Source organism: Anthonomus grandis, chromosome 1 (genome assembly GCF_022605725.1).
Source record: "Anthonomus grandis grandis chromosome 1, icAntGran1.3, whole genome shotgun sequence".
Classification (NCBI taxonomy): domain Eukaryota; kingdom Metazoa; phylum Arthropoda; class Insecta; order Coleoptera; family Curculionidae; genus Anthonomus; species Anthonomus grandis.
This window is the reverse complement of record NC_065546.1, coordinates 33,856,083-33,879,426: the sequence shown is the minus strand read 5'-3', so window position 1 is coordinate 33,879,426 and position 23,344 is coordinate 33,856,083. Positions and strand designations below refer to the sequence as shown.

The window sequence follows — 23,344 nt, the reverse complement described above, 5'->3', positions numbered from 1 at the left end:
AACGAAACGTCAGTCGGGTGTCATATGATCAGCTAACAAGCGTCATAACAAGTTTTTAGGTTATGTTATTTTTATATTTCATTATGTGATTTTTGAAGCTACTTAAGATAAACTTGTGTTATCAACACCTTATTTACCATATAATTCTGTTAAATCTACAAGATTCAAAAGGAACCCTATTAGTTTTTCGGTTTTTATGGGAAATGTTGGCGAAAACTGGTCTCCTTGTTCTATCCAATCCGAAATGCATCAGCAAACTCTTAATAGAAGTGCAAAAAAACGTGAAAAACACTTTGTATATCCACCTATTGCCTGGCCTAAATGATGCAGCTAAGAATTTTCATCCTTTGGTATTAAATTCAGCACCTAAGCTTAGCAGCACAATTTTTTCAATTTATTCTCAGGTAAATGTTGCCTTTATTCTACCATATATCTTATATAGCATTAAAGGAGACATATGTTCATTATGACCAATTGAATGTAAGAATATCAATTGAAATACCCCCCTATGATATGTAATTATTATCATTGTTTTGTCATTTATGTTGCCTCTGTAAATAACTTTGAAATAACCTTGATAAAATTTATAGTTTCAAATGCTAGTTTTAATAATAATCCTGCATAGAACATTTTATTTTAACTGCAAAACATAAAATTTCATTTACTTGGATCACATCTGGGAATGCATGTCAGATGAAATGGAGTTTCTCAAATTTCAAAAATGTTACTTTTCTTTTAGTTGTTGAAAATAAAAGGATGGTGTGACATAAATTGTTTGACATTCAATGTTTCTATTACTAATATTCATAATTTTAAATATAAAACCCATGGTATTTATCTGACCAATGAACTCATCACCATGTCACCCTTCAGTAAGATTTTGGATCTTTCAGTATTATACAATTTTTTTAAATTTTAAAATCATATTGCAAATGTATGCAAAAAGGTTTTGTCTGGCTGTTATGCCCTTCAAGTTATTGCCACCAATCTTGCTAATATGCTTTCTGCTTCTGGAGTGCATGCTCTTTTTAATTCACTATTTGTTTTGTAGAAAAGGGCCATTAAGCATCTATGTGTTGCTGAGCCTCATGACTTTTTATTTTCTTTTATTCTGGAAACAGTTTGTTTAGCTTCAAAAAAATAAAACATGAACTAGAATTAGGTAAGCAGTACACTTAACAAAATAACTTACTGAGGCTACATATTTCTCACTCTGAACTTTACTTAAATATAAAGCAGAATTTCTCTCCAGTAAAGCTTACTATAGTTTACAGGAATTTTTTAATGATAAACATTTAAGTATTCTTTATGTTATATATTTTACTCTAGTTTTGTTATAACTTCTTATACTTAATGTCTTTGTGGCTTATATTATGTTTTCCCTGACTACAACTTGTGTGTTTATAATGACATTAAAGCATTTTTTAAGTTTGAGCAACTCTATGCACACTTTGAAAGCAAGTCTATTTTTGTTGTTGAGCAATTTGGATTCTGGGAAAGTAGATCAACTACAGAAGCTGTGGGAAGGATTTGTCATTACATAGTCAGGGGCTTTAGGGAAAAAACTTTTGTGGATCTTTCAAAAGCCTCTGACTGTGTATCACATTGCATCTCAATGAAAAATCTCTATTATTAAGCATGTTACTGGGAATGGTCTAAATTTACTTGAGAGCTACTTAACAAATAGAAAATACTAATACAACAACAGCTCTATGGAGATGATACTATTTGCATGGTGAGGACAAAATTAGGCAAATTTAGAGCAAATTATCTTAAATCTAAATAAAACTGAAAACACTATTAAGACACACTACTATCCAAGCAATCCTGAGAATATTGAAGTATTATTAATGAACTAAGGGGCAATTCCTCAAAGTCAAGTAAATTTCCTAGCAATGCAGATAATATTGTATACTCATAATATCTCATTTTGGTCTTTTGTTAGAGCTAAGAAAGGTCACTCTTCACTTCCGTCTGTCATGTGTGTGGTAATTCTTTTCAAGGAACAGAAAATATTGTGCCAGCTTTTGCCAAACTTTTTCAGAATGCCTATAAAGATCCAATGACCTCGCAGAAACCTATCCTTCTTCTAATTCCTCAGATCTCATTGACATTCTTTCATCAATTACCACTGAGGAAATTATTGCTGCCAGTCGGAGGCTAAAAAACAAGTTGACAGCCGGTCCAGATGGTGTTCCAAGTTTTGTGGCTAAAGACTGCATGTTTGTCCTTTGTCAGCCTTTATATCATATTTTTAACCTTAAATCGATGATACTACAATTCTGTGGCATAACAAAGATCAAAAAGTAGTCAGATCTCTCATAGTAGAGGACCTTCACAAAATTAAAGAGTGGTGCATCTGCAATCAGCTTGTATTCAATGTTGATAAGACTTTTGTTCTGGGCTTTAAGTGTAATGTAGAGGGTTTTTTGTTTGATGAACAGAGCCCACTACATGGTAGGGATTATTGTCGATTTCTCGGCCTCTTCATTGATGAGAGTTTAAGGTTTGACAACCACGTTTTGGGCCTCGCTGCTAAACTTTCTTCTGGTTGTTTTGCAGTCAGGGTTGCCAGGCATGAGCTGGGGGGGTTGTTTGCTCGTTCAGTTTATTTCGCCTTAATAGACTCTCATATCCGTTATGGGTTGCCATTTTGGGGATTGTGCTCCAGGGGACTCCTTAACATGATTTTTACTATTCAGAAAAAAGCATTAAGGTATCTGTGTGGTGTTGGTCTGAGAGTCTCTTGTAAACCTCTTTTTGTAGCTGAAAGAATTTTAACAGTTTTCTCACTCTTTATATTGGAAACTGCAACACTCATACATAAGTCCGTAAGTCCACCATCCTGTACCAGTCATAATACTCGTCAAGTGGGCAACTTATCTCTTCCAATCCCCACCTCCTCACTTACGAGAAATTCTCTTATATTTATTAGTCGTAAAATATTTAATCATGTTCCTTTTTCGATTAGGACTGTTACAGACCTTAAAAAGTTTAGGAGAGAACTAAAGAAATTAATCTTACCAAAAGCTTACTACAGCATTGAAGAGTATTTTAACGATTCATTTTAATATTTAAAATTATTTGGTTTTGTCTTGTTTATATAAAATATGCTTCTATGTACAATCAAAATCGATTCTGTATTCTGTTTTTGTCCTGTATAACCAAATAAATACTTGTATTATAAATTCTAGGATTAGGAAGCTTTTAGCATAAGTTTGTAAACTTGGCAAATAAAGTATATTTTGACTTGACTTTGAAACGGGCCTTCTACAACAAAGCAACCATCCCATAGACAGCAAAACCTAGATATTTACTACCAGAATGTTCGAGGATTGAGAACTAAGTTGTCAGTTCTCCAGAGTAACATTATCTCTAATTGCTACTCCATAATTTTACTAAGTGAAACCTGGCTCTCGGCTGATATATCGGATGCAGAGCTTGGTTTGGATAAGTACAATGTCTTTAGGACTGACAGAAGTGCAAAATCTAGCACCTCCTCAAGAGGTGGTGGAGTATTGGTGGCGATCTCAAAGGAACTATCTAGTGCTGTAATAAACTTGTCAACAGACCTTGAACTGCTATTTGTTAGTGTAGGCTCTGGGCTAGGAAAGTTCATAGTGGGCTGTATTTATTTCCCTCCAAAATCACCTTCAGAAAAGTACAACATGCTCAGCCAAGAGATCGATTCTTTCTCTGGGAATCAGGAGTGCCCATTACTACTGTTCGGGGACTTCAATCTGCCAAAAGCAATTTGGTCATCAGACAACTTTTGTTCTCAAGCGACCAGTGCACTGGGTGCTTGCCCTCTGGAAGTCGAGTCCATAGAAGTGATATCAGACTTATGTAGTTTCCACAATCTATACCAATTGAATAATATTCCAAACCACCTGGGGAATACACTGGATCTGATTTTTTGTGAGAGTACCTTGTCTGCAGAGGTCACGGCAGCTGATGATGCTCTGGTTCCACAGGACAATTACCATCCACCCCTCCTTACATCCATTACTGTTTCGAGAGGACATACTAATCATCCAGGTAGATTTAACAATCAATATTATTATGATTATAATTCAGCAAATTTTTATTTAATTAATGAACTTCTTGGACAGGTTAATTGGAATTATGTACTTCAACAGGATTCCCTAGATATTATGTTAAATATTTTTTATGATATACTTTATTCAGTTATACATATTGCTGTACCTTTAAAACGGGTGTCTCGCGGGCACTTTCCAAAGTGGTTTTCTCCAGCTCTTAAAAATTTGGTAATTTCAAAGAAACAGGCACATAAAGTTTTCAAAGATTCGGGTTCCAGAGATGATTATATTACCTTCTCAAGCTTAAGATCAGAGTGTAAATTACTTGCAAAAGTCTGTTTTGAACAATATGTTTCCGAATCAGAAAGAAATTTAGTTGATCACAGTAACATAAAGAAGTTCTGGTCTTATGTAAACTCTAGAAGACTAGGAAATGATCTACCTTCAGAAATGTTCTATAATGATAAGCATTGCCTTCTTGGTCCTGCCCTACCTGATCTCTTTGCTGATTACTTCAAAACAGTTTATTCAACCAAAAACTACCCTGTACCTGAATCTTTATCCTTCAATAATATCAATATAAGCAATTTTCACATAAATATTTCTACAATATACAATGAAATTTGCAGCTTGAACACCAATAAGGGTCCAGGGCCAGATGGCATACCACCCTCCATCCTTAAATCATGCAGTTTTGTTCTGTCTCATCCACTTTTTATTTTATTCAATAAATCATTAGAATTGGGAGTCTTCCCTGATTTTTGGAAGACAAGCTACTTGACCCCTATACATAAAGCAGGAAACAAGGGCGACGTAAGCAACTATAGACCAGTGTGCAACTTAAACGCTATTCCAAAACTATTCGAGAAAATTGTAACACAACATCTTACATCATTTTTGGGTCCTACCATTATATCAGAGCAGTTTGGCTTTAAGACCAGGAGATCAACAGAGCTTAATCTATTGACTTATGCAGACTATCTGGCGAGCGTCTTGGATAGGGGTGGCGAGGTTCACACTATCTATACCGACTTTTCGAAGGCGTTCGACGGAGTCAATCATGAGATACTTTTGAGTAAGCTTGGAGCCGCGGGTGTAGGGGGAAATTTCTTGAGATGGTTTCGCAGCTACCTATCAGATAGGTCCCAAATTGTAAGGGTCAATGGCTTCATGTCCTATGAGCTAAGCGTTCCCTCAGGTGTTCCTCAAGGATCACATTTGGGGCCGCTTCTTTTTAATGTTTTTATGAACGACATCCACTCATGTTTTAAATATTCCAGATTCTTATGTTTTGCAGACGACCTGAAATGTTTTCTAGCTATCTCCTCTCTTAATGACTGTGTCAATCTACAGTCAGATCTTTCCAGACTGGAAGAGTGGTGTGTTCAGAACTGCATGGATTTGAATCCAGCCAAGTGCTATAGTATTTGCTTCTCCAAGCGTAGAAATACCACAACATTCGCATATTCCTTGTGCAATAGACCCTTGTCGAATGTGACAACAATTAGGGACCTTGGAATCATATTCGACTCATCTCTTACATTTAGCTTTCATATATCTGAGATAGTAACAAAAGCCCTTAAAATAATAGGTTTTGTCAAGAGATGCACAAGAGATTTTACAAATACCCCTGCTATCCGCATGCTCTACTGTACATTGATCAGACCTTTGTTGGAGTATGCCTCCTCAGTCTGGAGTCCTCATTATGCCTGCTATATTCACAGGTTGGAACAGGTGCAACGGAGAATGCTGAAATACCTGGCATTTAAATCCAAAATTGATCCTGTTGACAACTACCATTATGATTACAGGGTTCTGTATGAGCTGTTTTGTCTTCCTCCTCTTGTTGTTCGTCGGGAACAACGGGATTTAAAAAATTTGTATAACCTTCTGACTGCTTCTGTAGATTCACCAGACCTGCTATATTCAATAGGTCTAGCAATACCTACGAGAAATACAAGGTCAAACAGCCTTTTCTACCAACCTTTCTGTAGAACAAACATCAAGTACAATAGCTTTATTGCTAGATCAGCCAGGCTTGCAAATAATAGTACATCTCTGAACATAGATTTCAATATAAGTCCAAGGCGCTTTGCTAAGTTTGTTGAGGATTTTCATGTGTGACTTTGTATATTGTTGTGGGGTTTTTGCTATTCTGTTTAATTGTGTGTACATACTATTCATACTTCATACTATTGTGTGCTGGTTTAAACCAATTTTGGAGGTGATAATTGGGTTCAAGGGAGTGAAAACTGAATTTAATTAATTTTATTGTGTTCTTTTGTTGTATATTTTTTAAGTTCTCCTGTTGCCATTATTTATTAATCCTGTTTTATTCTATGACTGTGATAGTGATGGGTTGTGAATATCAAATGATAATTATATAAAATAATACTAAGTATAAATTGTTTGAGGTTATAAATTATTGTTATTGTAAATTATGCTATTTCTGTAAAAATGGGTAATGCCCGTAAATAAATAAATAAATAAATAAATAAAAATTTTGAAAACTGGCAAATTTCCAGGCGTCTGGCAATGTGCTAAAGTAATACCAATTCACAAAAAAAACTATATAAACAGAATCGACAACTACCGACCTATCTCCATACTTTGCAATTTTTCCAAAACTTTTGAAACTATTGTTTATAACAGAATTCTTCCCCAAGTTCAATCACTACTCTCTATAGATCAGCACGGTTTTATTCCTAAAAGGTCGTGCATCATTTCTTTAGCCCTCAATAGAAAAAGTCAGGTTGATGTGGTGTATCCTGATTTCAGTAAGGCTTTCAATCAGATAAATCATAGCATTCTGCTGGAAAAATTGACCAAGCAATTCAACTTCTCAGAAAGGCTAATTTCATTGCTTTCGTCATACCTTATTGGTTTAGTTGCTTTAGTCTACAGTTTGTTGAGGTGGAAGGTTGCAGATCTAATACCTTTGTTTCAACTTCTGGAGTCCCACAGGGATCCAATTTCTGCCCACTTCTTTTTATCTTTTATATTAATGATCTTATAGAATTGATTTCCTGCCTTAGACTAGCTTATGCTGATGATCTGAAAATATTCTGGTGTATCAATAGTATCCTGGACTGCTTGTTCTTACAGAGTAACTTGGACCTAATTAGGGGGTGGTGCAGTCGAAATCAGTTATGTCTTAACATCTCGAAATGCTGTGTGATCTCCTTTCACCAAACCAAGGATCCTGTTTTGTTTAATTACAATATAGACAATCAAATCCTCTGTAGAAGTACTTCTATTAAAGATCTAGGGGTTGTATTCGACGATAGGCTCACATTTGTGCCACATATTGAACAGACAGTGACCTCCTCGTTGAACCTTCTGGGTTTTGTCATTCGAAATAGCCTACTCTTTAACAATTCAAACTCAATAAAACTATTGTACTTTTCCTTTGTTAGATCAAGACTGAAATACGGTTCCTTGGTGTGGTGTCCTTTCTATGAATGCCATGTTGGCTACATCGAGAGTGTTCAGAGAAGGGTTTTAAAGTTTCTTATGTTTCATGAGGATGGAATATATCCTGTTAGGGGACATGATCATGATCTGATGTTAGGTAGATTTATTCTGCAATCTCTGGACATGAGGAGAACAATTCATTTTGTAACATTCTTATGGAAGTTGGCCAATAATCAAATAAATTCTCCTCCTCTCTTGAATGATATTCTATTTCATGTACCACGATTTGCTTCTAGAGCAAATATCACTTTTGCTTTAGATCGCGCCAGAATTAACATTAGGTGTCAGGATCCCATATATCAAATGTGCAGAATTTTTAATTCCGTATCATCAACCTGTGATATATTTGTATGCTTCATAAAGGATCTAATTTTGTCTCTGACAAACCAACAGTTACCATAATTCCTTTTCTCTTCCTTTTTTCCCTTGTCCCATAAATCCCTGTCTTTGTTTATTCTAATGTTAATTTACATCTCCTTTAATTTTGATATATACATGATGTTACTATAGTAATTTAAGTTTTCCTTATTTTTCTTTCTTTTTGTTATTTAATTTGTAGTAATTTAATACTTTACACTTTCAAAACATTAATTGTAGATTTTCCTGTAACTGGGCTTTGCCTGTTGGAAATAAACTGCTAAATAAATAAATATCTCTATACAACAATCATTTTATTTGACACATACTGATTCATATGAAATTAAAAAACTGTTAAATGAAATAAAAAATAAAAAAACATCTGAGATTGATGGACTGTCCATTCAGAGTTTTGCAGACTTTACCTGATAAAGCTCTGGGCTCAATGGTTTATGCTATAAATGTTCCTTTTGATACTGCAACATTTCCAAGTAATCTTAAGGTTTCCCTTGTGACACATCTCTTTAAAGGTGGTGCAACAAATGATACCATAAATTACAGACGAATTTGGAATGCTGCTCAGTAAGCTTTCTAGATATGGGTTTAGGGGAGGTGCTCTAGAATGGTTTCAATCTTTTTTGTCAGGCAGAAAACAGTCTGTTCAGTCAAATGGCACTTTGTCTGAATTTTGTGTAGTGCACCATGGATGGAGTTCCTCAGGGTTCTCAATCCCATTTTATTTCTATTATATATAAATGACCTGGCATCTCTCCAGATAAGAGGATTATTCACTATTTTTGCAGATGACACCACCATCTTATGGGCAGACAATAATAAAAGTCAAAGTCAAAATATACTTTTGCTAAGTTTACAAACTTGTGCTAAAAGCTTCCTAATCCTAGAATTTATAATACAAGTATTTATTTGGTTATACAGGATATAGGACAAAAACAGAATACAGAATCGATTTTGATTGTACATAGAAGCATATTTTATATAATCAAAGAAAAAACCAAAAAAGAAGAAAAGAAAAGGCGAGAACCAACATAAAACAAGAATAATAAAAAAATAATAATAATAAAATAAATCTGATCAACAGATATATAATTAATTTTAAATATTAAAATGAGTCGTTAAAATACTCTTCAATGCTGTAGTAAGCTTTTGGTAAGATTAATTTCTTTAGTTCTCTCCTAAACTTTTTTCCTCTGGATGGGATAGGCTGTCACTAAAGGTCCTAATAGCGCTACCGGAATATGGATGAGGGTGTACCCCAGGGTTCTGTTCTTGGACCAATATTGTTCCGGCTATATGTCAATGATATCTCTCAAATTCCAATTAGGGGCAAATTTACTATCTTGGCGGATGATACAACATTACTTTGGCATGACACTGACACCAAGAGGTTAAAGAATATCGTTGATGAAGATTTAATTCTTGTAAAGTAATGGTGTGAATCTAATAGATTAACTTTTAATATTTCTAAAACTAATATTTTAACTTTTAATAAATGTAACCTTGGAACTGTCACTTTGCAAAATGAAACAATAAGTCCTTCTGAAACATGCAAATTTTTGGGCCTGACGATTGATAAGCAATTAAAATTTGAAAATCATATCTCCTCTTTAATAGGGAAGTTATCGTCCAACTGTTATGCTATTAGAGTAATAACACATTCTCTGGGACTTGATGTGGCTAAAATTGCCTACCATGCTCTTATTGAGTCTCATCTGAGATATGGTATTGTGTTTTGGGGTGTGTGCTATCAGTATTTGTTCAGCTCTCTATTTATTTTGCAAAAAAGAGCCATATGCTACATGTGTGCAGTTCCCTTTCGTAGCCCCTGTAGGCCCAGACCAGTTAGTGATTCATAACAAAGAACTGGAAGTGAATAATTCCAACAGATTTCTTAGAATTGTTATCAATGATAAACTGAAGTTTTGTGACCATATATCAGCATTGAGGCAAAAACTGGCTAGAGGATGTTATGCTGTTGAGTGATTGCAAATGAAGTGCAATTTGAATCTGCAAAATCGGTCTACTTTTCTTTGATTGAAAGTCACCTATGGTATGGAATTGCATTTTGGGGTTGATGCAGTCAAGGGCTTTTTAACTCTGTCATAAATCTCCACAGGACTTATGTAGACCCCTATTTAAATATTTAAAGAAACTTACCTTATGTTGCTGATTTATTGTGAAATCTGCTTGCTAAATATATAAACAATATAAATCATATCTTGTAATTCATGGCACCTCAAAATATTACAATATCAGACAAAATTACAATATTCCATTGCCCATCCTGAAAAGTGAACTAACATGGAATTCCCTTATGTACTTGAGCATACAATTTTTTAACCATCTTCCAAACTGCATCAAGCCTCTAAAAGTCCTCCTTGATTTAAAAAGTCCTTAACAGAACTGCTTAAAAGCAAGCATTTTACAGCCTAACAGAGTTTTTTGAAGATAATTGGGAATAGGCCCATAGGACAATTATTTTTAATTAAGATTTAAAGGTTTGATTTTTTATCTTATATTTTTTTTGTTTTATATTATTTTTTTTACTGATGATTTTGATGTTACTCTCAGAAAATTTTAACTCATTTCATCTTGAATTAGTTACACTTTGTATTATTGTTTATGCTAGCATGTTGAACCCAGTATTGTTTTTTTTTTAATTATGTGTTAGTAATATGTCGACTTATGTTTATGTTTTATATTATAAGTAGCTTTATCAATAAATTCCATGTATTTATGATAATAAAGCATGTTTTCAATTTGAATTTGAATACAGTTTTTAGGAATAAGTCTGCACCAAAAATTAATTTTTGAAAAGCATATGTCTTGTTTTAAAAGGTTTGAATCTAATGTATTTCTTTTGAGAAATTTACCTCAAAGGGTTTTATTGTTGTATTGGTAACCTACCATTCTTTTGTGCATTCAGCTTGTTTATATGGTTTACTTGTCTGGGGCCATTCTGCATATCTGGTAAGACAGTTTGGTTTGCAGAGTAGAGCAGCACAAGTTGTTGTTAGAGCTGCCTACGGAAATTATGCAAAACCTGTGGTTCACCATTCTGACATACTTACCATTTCTTATATGAGTTATATCTGTAATGCTTTTAGGAATAAGAGTCAATATAGGACTGTTGAGGAGACCCGTGATCACCTTCTTAGACTAAGAACCTCTTGGAATGCAATACTCCACTTTGCACCTACATTTAAATAGAATAGAATAGGTGGCTCCCAAGAGAAATTCATGAATTACTTACTACTCAATAGGTATCAGGCTGTTGTGAAGAGATTTTTAATTATCTAGTGTCAGAATTTTAAACTTGTGATTTTGTTTTAAATGGTTTGAAATTGTAATAATTTTATTTTTGTAATTTTATATCTATTGTGTGCTTAACATAAAATTTAAAGCTATATCTGTCTTATATGTAAGTAATCTTAAGCTAATGCAGGATACATATCCCTTATTGCTCATTGTAAAAGCTATACTGTTGTATAGTAATATATTCATTTCATTTTAGGTTACAAAGCTTTGCAACCACCTGGACGTTCGAGTGTTACTTACAGGCCTAAAATCTGATTCTCTTGAAGTAAAAACCCAAAATCCAATTGATGTATTTATATTTGACAAAAAATACATGAAAACTGATATAGAAGCATTTATAGGGAGCAGGATATTAAACCCTGCAACCAAATATGATGTGATAACTTTTGATTATGCTGGTGAAGATGAAGATGTAAACTTTGTGAACAAAGGAGATCATAAACTGTTTAAACATACTTGTTTAGGAGGTTGTTGGGTGGGTTCTAATAAACTCCTTGGACTTATTTAGTTTATTTTTAGGGACTTTTGATCGTTTACATACTGCTCATAAATTACTACTAACAGATGCTATTATAAGAACAACTGATAAGTTAACAGTGGGGATTACTGAAGAAAATATGATTCAAGGTAGGGATAAATCAAGTCAAATTATTTTTTCCATTACAGCCACTTCCATTATAGGGAAACTATTGTGGGAACTTATCCAAGATGTAGAGGTGAGAGTTAATAATGTCAGAAGTTTTGTCACCGACATCTATCCAGATTTGGAATATAACATTTGCAGCCTGTATGATCCTTTTGGACCAGCCATAGTGGATCCATCAATAGAAATGATTGTTGTTAGTGAAGAAACTGTTCGCGGGGGCGAAAAAATTAATGAGAGTAGGTAAAATCTATTGAAATTATTGCTGTTGCATTTTTTTATTTATCAATTGTGATACGCAATTTTTGTTATAGTTAGAACAAAGAAAAATTTAAGCCCTTTAGAAATTGTCCCTATACCATTTATTGATGAACCAAACCCGCAACCTAAAGAGGAATTAAAAGTCAGTTCAAGCAACTACAGATTGAGATTATTGGGGGAACTTGTGAAACCAGTTGAAAAGAAATGTATTCCTAATAAGCCATATATAATAGGCCTTACAGGTACTAACTTAGTTGACTATTATTTAATAGAGAAAGATTGCTATCTAATGCACTATTTTAGGTGGTATAGCAAGTGGTAAGTCTGGCATAGTGTCCCACTTAAAAAACCTGAATGTTGAAGTAATAGATTGTGATAAATTGGGCCATAAAATGTATACAATTGAAGGACCGTGTTACAAAAAGGTTGTTGAGCATTTTGGCTCTGAAATTGTCTCTTCTGATGGACAAATTGATAGGAAAGTGTTGGGCGGAATGGTGTTTAATAACCCGGTAACGATCATATGAAATGAGTAAGAATGAATTTTTTATTTATGGTTTATTTCAGATAGAAATGAAGAATTTAACGGATATTTTATGGCCGGCAATAGCAGATGAAATTCACCAAATAATTGGGAATACTTCGGCAGATGTAATTTGTGTAGAAGCTGCTATTTTGTGTCAAGCAGGATGGGACAAACTTTGCCATGAGGTATAAGCTAGTGTTTATGTAATTACCGGTAGTTACTTCTCTGTATTTTTTTGTCCATAAATCTAATATACAGGGTGTAACAAAGTGATGACTAATTTTAAGGGATAATTCCTTGTAAAAAAGTGCATATAAATGTATATCTGGAGACGCTCCAATTTTGAGATACAGGATGTTACATTTTTTTAATCGACTTATTATTTCTAATTTAATTTTTAATTAGATAGTTTGATAGAAATATGAAACGCAGAAAAAGTGGTGCCGTACACACAAAAGCAATCATTTTAATCAGCTAACCATTTCAATTATTATTTAAAATTTGCATCAAAAGTAGTATCTTATTAATTAGTTTATTGGAAGCTTTCTTTAGTTTTTAAATATTAATCATACTGGTCATTTTTCAGGTAATTTTGAAGCATTTTATTTTTTTATAGAGACCAAAAACCATTGTAAGTGCTTAAATAAGAAATCGAAGAACGGACCAAAAAATAAAGCGACAAGAAATGGAATGTGAGAATTTCAAGATATACCTTATAAAAATAATTAACAAATTATAAAAATTTTAACAAATTTTGTAACCACATTATTTAGAAATTAATAAAAAATTGATTTAAAAAAAGTTTCACACAAACACCCTTCCAGACATACTGTTATAAATGAACTTTTTTACTTAAAAAATTATAAGGAATCATCTCTTACACTAGGCTCGTTCAGCATATTTTTTTATTGCATATTCTAAAAGAGTATGCTGAGTTTAATAGTTATGCAAAAATTTCATAATTTTCTGATTCCGATTTCATATTTAAATAAATTATTTAAATACCGCAAATTTAAAAAACTCCGCGGTATCGAGTATGCGGCGATGACGTCACTACATCTCTTGCCCACGCATCGCGTCGGTCCGCCGCTCGATGACTCGTGTCGCGATGCTCACTATAATAAACGGATTGTTTTAACAAGTTTAGTTTTGTTTCGTATTTGTATCGGTTAAAATTGGATGCTTGTCTACTGAATATTATGATTGATTGTTTTTTTGGCGTTCAATTTTTACGCAGATTGAAGTAGAACACGAAAAGAAAAATTATAAATATTGTATAGTACCGCAATCTAAAAACACTAGTGTGACCAGCCCTGATAAAATGTTTATTACTTTGCCAAAAGACATAAAAACAAGGAAGTTGTGGCAGGAAGCTATGCGTAGAACTGAATTTGTGAGCAATAATTCAACAAAGTATTGCTGTGAGGATCATTTTGATCTAAGTGTTTTTAGAATTACTAAATTATATTATCATTAATGTCGTATATTTAATTTTAGTTTAAAAATGATGTGGACAATTACATGCGTTGCAAGATAATGAATAATGTAAGAATTAAGATTAAGCCGGGAGTTGTTCCACACATTTTTGATTGCCAAAAACAACGAAAATCTGCACATACCAGAGATACTCGAAGTGTTTTTCATAAGAAACAGCGACAAAGATGTTTAGAAGAAGCATCTACAAGTACAAAGAAAACTCGATTTTCATCGGCAAACAGCGAATCTAGTATAAATATTTCGCAAATCGGACTAGAAAGTAGTTCTGAAAATGCCCAGGCGGAAGATCGACAGGTAAATAAGAGTGTTCAAGTTAATATTAAGGCCACAATGAGATCAAAATATGTTGAGTGTAACATATTTAAAGTAACAACTAAGGGAAAACAGAAGCAAATAACACCAAAAGATATAATGAAAACAAGCTATTCGCCCAGCAGTAGTTCGAGTTCAGAATATTCGACGTCCTACAAACCAACATCTGATGACTATACTTCATCGGAAGAAGCTGAAAAAGAATTTAATAATAAGAACAATATAGAAAAGCGCATTATTTTTGTCATAGAGAAAAATCCGAAAATGTATATTGGGATACCTAGTCACTCAATTTTTATTGTTGACATGTTTTCCACAAGAAGTCAGCTAACAAAAATTGAAATATTTGTAACTTAAAAAAAATTAAACTTAACCTTTCTTATAAAATATTAGCAGATGATTTTTGTATATCGGCTGCAACAGTTTGCGCAATAATTAAAAAAACAGTGCCAAAAATAGCTGAACATTTAAATTCATTTATCCAGTGGAAGTCGCTTTCAGAAACCCAAAAATGTTTGCCAATACCTTTTCGAAGAAGATTAAAAAATGTGTCGTGCATAATCGATTGCTTTGAAATTTCCATCCAGAAACCGGGAAACCCCATTCTGCAGTCCTTTTCTTGTCCTTTTATTGCTTTTATAAAAAAAGCAATACTATGAAATACCTTATAGCTTGTACTCCTGATGGGCTAATTTCCTATGTATCTAGAGGTTTTGGTGGCTGGACTACCGACAAAATGATCGTGGAAGAATCGGCATTTTTGGATATGTTAGAAATTAAAGCGCATGTTATGGCAGATCGTGGATTTAAACACATTGATGAACTTTTAATGACAAAAAATAACATGCTAGTTAGACCACCATCGGTTTCGGCAAAAATTAAAAATTCAAAGCAGGAAGTCAAACATTCCAAAAAGATTGCTAGTCTGCGAATTCACGTCGAAAGAGTCATATCAAGAATACGGGAATAAGCTATTTTAGAGCCTCATGCTTGTGTTCACTCAAGCCTAATAAAATATTTAGATAACATTGTAATAATAGCAAGTGCTTTAATAAATATACAGATATATAAGCAAATATATAAGTTAACAAACAAGATATATAAGTTATTTAAATTTTATTGTAAATAGCATTAATCCAAAAATGTGTTAATTTATTTAACATGTTATCAACAATTTTTTGATCATAATCACAGTATTTGTAAGTGATTTTGTTGTTTTGATCAGGGCTTGCTACAAAATAAATGCCTTTTTTTTTGTTTGTAAGATGGATTTGCATTTGTATTTGATGGTAATATTTACTTTTTATATTGCTATCAACATCTATAAAGTTATTAAACGGTTTATCTAAAGAAGGGCATTTGATTTCTACAACGTAGTCTTCATTTAAGGCATCTGGACTCGCACCAATCAGGGGACACTCTTTTGAAAGAGAGAGTCCAGATTTTTGAAAGGTTTGGGAATTTTCCTTGAAAAGTACCTTCAAGACAGGTTCTTCTAATTCAAGGCCCCTTTTCATGGCTTCTGTTTGAAAAATTTTGGCACCTAAAATATTTTCTACTAGTAGTTTCATATGCTTTCGATGCAGTTATCCGTGCGTATCTAAGCTCAGACCATACCCTACATCTGGACTGGTTCCTAGTTTTAATTTCGATTTGTTTCAGCAAATCTTCGTCCATTTTTTGTTTGTAATAATTCAAAATATGTTTGCGTCGTTGACATTATTAGTAAACATAAAACAAATTTTTAGTTGATAAAGGGAAACACAATCGTAATTTTGAGACAGATGGTATCTCATAGTGCTATTCTCAATTTTCCTTTTTTTTGCTTCAAGTCATCATTTAAAAAATTATTATTTGAAGATATAGATTTGTTGGCGCCAAAGTCTTCGGTGGTTATAAATTTTTTTGTACTTGAAGCTGCAGCTAAAATTGATCTCTTCCAATAACAAACTTTTTCAGTTGGAGACGGCTCTTCGCTCCTACGGTGTACCCACATTAAAAATGCCACTGCAAGTTTGCAACTTCTCTCCGATGCCGGACAATCATGACAATTTACCTCAACAACTGTTTTTTGCAATTCATCGATTACACAAGGTACATTATAGTTTTTCGACTTTATTTTATGTTCTGGGGTAACCTTGGCTTTTAAATAGCATTTATTATTAGTATGTTTGTATTAGTAAGTTTGTATTGTATTAGTATTTGACGACTTCAAATCTTCAATCAAAATCTACAAACTGCTTAGCAAAAGCGCATTTCAACCCACGAGCAAAATCAAATGTACTAATTTATGGTGACTCTAGTGCCAGAGGTTTCTCTTCTCTCAGGTATTCTGAGCTCGTCATACAACACCTGTGGTTATGTGTTTAGTAATGTTACAGCCCAGACCTTATGTAATTATGCGTTTCCGCTAATCGTTAACTATACGAAGAATGATGTTGTTGTTGTTTGTCTTGATTTTTCTTGTACATTGCCATCTTTTTCCCAAATAAAGTCCTTGCTATCAATGGGCAGGATAACTAATGTAATTGTTTGTATTAAATGCGATTTTAATAAGTGCTCAAAAAGCAGATATTACAATACAATTCATTTTATGAATTCTTTCATCTGTAACCGTAACTTTTCTGTGAGAATAATTACTGATGTCAGACAAAATTTTAGGTACCGTCACTCTGCCAAATCTATGTGCAAACTTTTATCTTTATATGTTAAAAATACTTTTCTGTCATCCAAATTAGTATTAGCATCTTTAGGTATTAGCAATAGTGGGATAATCAGCGATACACCCTTGATCGAAGGTATTCGGTTACGCGTCAACTAGACCAATCTATAGACACCCTTGCTATTGGATCTTCTTTTTTAATAGAAACTCCCACCATAATCAAGTTTCCCTTGCATTTCTTAATGTTCAATCTGTGCGTTCAAAAGTTAGCGAATTGAAACTATTTTTAGAATCTTTAATAGAACTTTCCTAGTGTGTTAATTCTTGTTGAACACTGGTTGAGGACTGACGAGCCTATTGATATCCCTGGTTATGTACTAATTCCCAAATTTTCATGCAAGCAATATACACATGGTGGTACTTTCATTATGTTAGAGAAAGCTTTTTTAACTAAATTTGTGTTTATTACTATTGACAGATTTGATCATCTATTGATTGAAAAGGTGTGCGAGTTTTCTATTGTATTTAGCAGTAAGTTAAATTTGTATATTTTAGGATTGTATCGATCTCTATCTGGTAATTTAGATTTGTTTTTAGAAAAGTTGGAGATCCTCTTACGTGAAATTTCGGTTAATGCGATGTTGATTCTGACTGGCGATCTTAATGTAAATTTTTTAGACAAATCTAATGGATCAAATCGAATGCTTTTTAATCTGTTAAACTCATTTAATTTTAAAATGCACGTGGATCAGCCAACCCGGATTTCAGCATTTTCTTCCTCACTGATAGATTACTTCTGTACGAATTTTAACCAACACGAAAATCAGTGTACAACAATCAATGCCGGTTTGTCTGACCATGAGGCAATAGTGGGATTAGTAAAGCTTAATAGTGCAGCTAATGAGAATAAGTTTGCACGCGATGGACTTTATACTAGAGCTAATTTCCGCAAATTCTCCTTGCTTTGCAATATGTCAAGTTGGAATAATGTATTGACTACTGTTAACCCACTGCATAGCTTTCATCAAATAGTATTAAACAATTTTAACACTGCTTTTCCTGTTGTCAATATTAAGAAACGAAATAGAAAACCTTGGTATACTAAGGGTTTACGAGTATCTGGGAAAGATATGCGCTCTCTTTTTTACATTAGGAAATACGCTATGAACAATGCAACATTTTTAAATTATTATAACAGATACCGCAAGATTTACAGAAACTCAATCAAAATGGCTAAGTGGACCTACTTTCAAATGAGGATAAATAATTCCTCCAACAGAGCAAAAGAGCCTTGGAAGATTTTAAATGAGCTAAGGGGCAAAAATAATGTCTTGGTTATTCCAAGTACCTTAGATTCCAATGTCCTCAATTCCTTCTACTGTGATATTGCTAGTAACCTTGCAGCCAATCTCTCACAAAAAATAGATCCCAGGAGCTATCTCAGCAATGTGGTAGTAGCCGAATCTTTCTTTTTTGCCCCCACAAGTGTAGAAGAGCTTAAACAGTTAATGGTTAATATTAAGAATAAGAGTTCATCAGGTTGGGATGGGCTTTCTCTTAAAATATTTTCTGCTTTACCTCTTGTTGCTTTGCAAGTCTTGGCCGAGTCAATTAACTTTTCATTTATGTCTGGAGTTTTCCCAGAGTGCTTAAAAAGAGCAATGATTGTTCCTCTTTACAAGGGTGGCGATCGCGACTGTCCTTCTAACTTTAGACCTATAGCGTTATTGCCTACTCACCTACTAGCCAAGATAGTGGAACGGCTCGTTAAGGTGAGGATGGTTTTATTTTTAAATAGGTTTGGCCTATTGAGTCTTCAGCAGTTTGGCTTTCGTGAGTCTGTGAGCACAAATGATGCTATCTTTAGCTTTCTAGAGCACCTGTACAACCGACTGAATGTTGGTGAAGTTGCAGCAGCGGTATTCTGTGACTTGTCCAAGGCATTTGACTGCGTGAGTCACAAAGTGCTGCTGATGAAACTGGAGCTCTATGGTTTCAGAGGAACTGCCCTTAAGTGGTTTCGTTCCTACTTATCAAATCGTGTCCAGGCTGTCAAATTTAATGGTGGTATCTCTAAGGAACTTAATATAAATGTGGGTGTTCCGCAAGGATCAGTACTTGGTCCTTTACTGTTTCTCATTTATGTGAACGATCTGCCACAACTGCAGGTAACTGGCAAATTTACATTGTTTGCCGATGATACCACCATCCTCTGGCACGACTCTGATGTTTCTCAAATGGAGGCCAATATACGTGCAGATTTGTTAAAAATAAAAGACTGGTGTGATGCAAATTTTTTGACATTTAATGTTTCCAAAACAAATATCCTTAATTTTAAATGTAATACAAATGATATATGTTTGAATAATGAAGCCATCACCATGCCACCGTTCAGTAAGTTTTTGGGTCTTTCCATAAACAAGTTCCTTAAATTTAAAGACCTGTGAATTAAAGAATTGTGAATGTATGTAGAAAAGTCTCATCAGGCTGCTACGCCCTAAGGGTTATTGCCACCAGTCTTAATTTCTCCATCGCCAGATCTGCATACTTCGCGATTATCGAGTCGCACCTTCGATATGGAATTTACTTTTGGGGTTCATGTTCAAATTCACTTTATAGTTCAGTGTTTGTACTCCAGAAAAGGGCCATTAGATATCTATGTGGGGCCAAGCCTCGTGACTCATGTCGCCCGCTTTTTGTAAGTCATAATATTTTAACCCTGTGTTGTATCTTTATTTTGGAAACAGTTTGCTTAGTTTTTAGAAAATATAAACAGGAACTCCACTTAGGAAGCCGCTATAATACGCGACAAAATTATTTGTTGAGGCTGCCCATTCCTCATTTTGAACTTGTCCGTAGCTCTACCATATATGGAGGTAGAAAGCTGTTTAATAAACTTCCCCTAGAAATAAGACAACTTAAGACTGAAAAAAGCCTACGTACAAGGACGAAAATATTTCTTGCTAGTAAAGCGTACTATAGTTTAAGTGAATTTTTTAATGATTAGCATTTAAGTATTTTTCAAAGTTTTATATAATTTTATTTTATTTTAAATTAGTTTCTCGTTTTTATTCATTTAATGTCTATGGGATTTGTCTACAACTTCTATGTTTATATTGACAATAAAGCATTTTTGAGTTTGAGTTTAGTAAGTTGAACATAACCCACAGCATTGTCTCCATAATGTTGACGGGCAGACCTAAAACAATACAAAAGACTATGCAAATGGGGAAAATGTTGTATTTTTTATTTTAATTTTAGTAATAGGCATGCATAAAATAAACCTTATTAAAACTACACTCGCATAGAATAATTATATTATTAACTCCTTAAAAATTTCTTCCAGAATCTTATAAAAAAACTAAAAAAAAAATCCATCGAATACAATAAGATTTGCGTTTATTTTATTACATTTTAAAAATAGAAGGAAATAACCTGGACACGATCAACAGAAATTTAATATTACATTATAAAATGTATAATGCTATATTTAATACATGTAGGGAATTACACTGTAGGGAAGGTTGGCCGAAATTTTTCCACATTTAATTATAAAAGAAAATTCTTATATTTTACTACAATACTATATTATAATGTATAAAACACTTACTGCTGCATTTTAATACCCCTCATTTCTGCACTGATAAAGTCTCGATCATTATTGAAATAGTCCATTGCCATAATGATATCTACTTCCGGCATATTGGAGCAATCTGCCTTAACATAATCCAGATCGCACATTTTTTATGACAAAGTTACAATAACTACTCTATAAAATAACACAAAACGGCACAGCACTAATTTACTTTGCAATGCTGCAGATAAAATTATTATGAATCTAAACGTATGCATCCTGCCTCTGCCCTGCTTGGCCAGTCTCGACTCGAGAGATACTATGACGTCACAGCGGTAAATTTCCGACGCGGGAAATATTTTGATATTTAAAAACGTGTAACTTTTTTAATTTTTATTCAATCAAGGTGAAATTTTTTTTATGTGGTATGTGTAGATAATACTTCATAAAAAGGTGAATAAACTTGTTTAGGGAAATTTAACTGAACGAGCCTATTAAAGTCATCACTTGTGTTACAACTTGGATTTAAAAACTGGAAAGTCGTTCTTATCAAATTAGAATTGATGTTAAATAAATTTTGTATAGAAATATTATAAAGAAGAATTTTTATTTAAAATATATCTCAAATGTTAATGATTTTTTTGCCAAGGTTTGGGTGACATTTATACCACCCCTGGAAGCAATCAACAGACTAAAAACCAGAAACAATTTAACAGAAGAGCAAGCAAAAAGCAGACTTTCTTCCCAGATAACCAACAAGGAATACATTAAATCTGCCAATGTAGTTTTTTGCACCCTCTGGGAAGTAGAATATACAAAAATTCAGGTCCTTAAGGCTTGGAAGTTATTACAACAGCGGCTGCCTTCATAACACACATTTTTTTAATGAAAAATGCTATTTTTATTATTATAGTGGGGAATATTGTGAATGATTGTGATAGTTGTAGGTTTATGAAATATAATGGTATTGTTTATTATGTTTTAATTAGTGTTTTACTTTAAAAAAAAACTTTTACTTAAAGAGAGATGTTTATTAATTTACAAACAATGTAAATAAAAAACAAACAAACTGGCATGCCAAAGACTGTTCCTGTATAGCTCGGTTTAATAATATTTATAAAATTAGACCTAAAAAGCTTAATGTTAAAGTACTAAGTACTTGGAGCAAAACTCTTTGGATATCAAACACTATTCACGAATTAATCTTAGTTTAAAAAAATAAAACTTAAAGAACATTTATGTTGAAAAATGTCTATAATCTATTTACCTAACTTGTTACATAGAAAACATCTATAATTGTTAATAATAATTACAAAAGTACAATAAGTTGAAGCTGATAATAATGTGGTGATCCTGGGGGATCCAAACAAGTTAATTACATCATAATCAGACTTCTTGTATAATTCATTCCCATTCCAAAGACCACCTTTTTACTAATTTCCAATTAAACAATATTTACTATCTTTTTTGAACAATTTATACTTAAAACAAAATTATTCTGCCAAAAGAACACTTACTCAAGGTACCTCTTATGCTGGAAGTTGTAACTTCTTCCCCTTTAATACTAAAATAGAACTTACATTGAAAACAATTGCATGGCACTCCAAAATCACTTACCTTTGGTAACATACAAATAGAAGAAGTCGCAATATAGTACAGTCTGGATAATACCGGCTATTATGGCAATCAAATCATAGTGGCCCTCATTCCAGTACCGGTAGATCCAGTTTAAGATGTACAGCCCCCTGTAGGATCCCAAAGCAAACAGATAATGGGAAGTAATACTTTCAGCCTCTCCGGTTTTGCTTACTAAGAATAATTGGGGAAGAATTGCTACAGATTCAAGATAAATACTAAATGTCCACAAGACCTAAAAAAAATCAATGGTTTATTATTTCTCTACTAAATAAATAAACTTACCTCCAAGAAACTGAATTGGTGATTAATCAACAGGGCAAACAAAATAGATGGTAAGACCAAAAATTCAATGCGGAAAGTATCATGGTTCCTATCATAAGTAGCTCTAAACTTAAGGTAAATCAAATAGAGGGTGGCATAGGAACTAGCGAGAAAAACCACTTTCATCGACGTGTTGTACAGTGAGACATAAGAGGATACCAAATCTAAATATCTTGAGGTATAAACCAGTGCAAAAAGAATTTGTGATTTGCCTGAAATGCCTGTAACAGAAGAGTAAATTGATTTAAGTCAATTAAGTTAGGATGTTAAATATTTGATAAATATTGTTATTTGGGTCGTACAGTTGAAATACTCCTAAATATTGACCAAAATACTGCCGGCCAGGACATTGATGTATTTAAAACAAGGAGATGAATGGCTTACCTGCGCACGTCCTGGTGTACCAAATTTTCTGAAGCAGGATAATGATGGCTAAGAGATGGGAGAGGTCTCCGAGTAGCCTAAAAATGTTCATTTTGTCGATTTTTTGTGAGGAAAATCCTGAAAAGTTGGTTTCCTACTTAAGTGACGTGGTCATTGACAACTTGACAAACTGTCATCCCTTCCACCCCACGTAAACAAATGTAAACATGGCATTTCGGCCTTAAGGCGTCTTTACACTTACTTCAAGGAAACGCAGCGGAGTAATGAGTTTATTATTACCTTAATAACGAATACTTAATTTAATCGCATGTTAAATTCT

General features: G+C 33.4%; 2 protein-coding genes across 4 annotated transcripts; one reads left to right on the top strand and one right to left on the bottom strand.

Moving 5' to 3' along the window:
• The first annotated feature begins 56 nt into the window (after window positions 1-56).
• LOC126734712 (bifunctional coenzyme A synthase-like) lies at window positions 57-21,667 on the top strand. 3 transcript variants are annotated; one of them, XM_050438446.1, is made up of 8 exons: window positions 57-404; window positions 11,404-11,674; window positions 11,727-11,834; window positions 11,889-12,089; window positions 12,165-12,353; window positions 12,415-12,623; window positions 12,679-12,822; window positions 13,254-13,402. In XM_050438446.1, exons 1-8 carry the CDS (start codon window positions 204-206, stop codon window positions 13,278-13,280), a joined length of 1,350 nt encoding a protein of 449 aa, XP_050294403.1. In that variant the 5' UTR covers window positions 57-203; the 3' UTR covers window positions 13,281-13,402. The 3 variants fall into 3 exon arrangements, with proteins under 3 accessions (XP_050294403.1, XP_050294391.1, XP_050294400.1); XM_050438434.1 differs by lacking the exon at window positions 13,254-13,402 and adding an exon at window positions 21,332-21,667 and having other exon boundaries at window positions 58-404; XM_050438443.1 differs by lacking the exons at window positions 57-404; window positions 13,254-13,402 and adding exons at window positions 831-872; window positions 21,332-21,667.
• Window positions 21,668-21,692: 25 nt separating this feature from the next.
• On the bottom strand, window positions 21,693-23,193 carry LOC126734883 (ER lumen protein-retaining receptor). Its single transcript, XM_050438712.1, has 4 exons — window positions 23,026-23,193; window positions 22,603-22,862; window positions 22,300-22,552; window positions 21,693-22,246 (listed from the first exon to the last, which is right to left on the bottom strand). The coding sequence occupies exons 1-4, from the start codon at window positions 23,114-23,116 to the stop codon at window positions 22,212-22,214; spliced, it is 639 nt and encodes a 212-aa protein (XP_050294669.1). The 5' UTR covers window positions 23,117-23,193; the 3' UTR covers window positions 21,693-22,211.
• Between the last annotated feature and the right edge of the window lie 151 nt (window positions 23,194-23,344).

Bases quoted from the DNA above. Each gene is read 5' to 3' on its own strand.
- LOC126734712 (XM_050438434.1), top strand. From the start codon at position 204: ATGTTGGCGAAAACTGGTCTCCTTGTTCTATCCAATCCGAAATGCATC. The intron at 12,090-12,164 runs GTAGGTAAAATC...TTTTTGTTATAG, and splicing joins GGGCGAAAAAATTAATGAGA to TTAGAACAAAGAAAAATTTA. The intron at 12,624-12,678 runs GTAACGATCATA...GGTTTATTTCAG, and splicing joins GAATGGTGTTTAATAACCCG to ATAGAAATGAAGAATTTAAC.
- LOC126734883 (XM_050438712.1), bottom strand. From the start codon at position 23,116: ATGAACATTTTTAGGCTACTCGGAGACCTCTCCCATCTCTTAGCCATC. The intron at 22,863-23,025 runs GTAAGCCATTCA...CTTCTGTTACAG, and splicing joins GTACACCAGGACGTGCGCAG to GCATTTCAGGCAAATCACAA. The intron at 22,553-22,602 runs GTAAGTTTATTT...GATTTTTTTTAG, and splicing joins ACCAATTCAGTTTCTTGGAG to GTCTTGTGGACATTTAGTAT.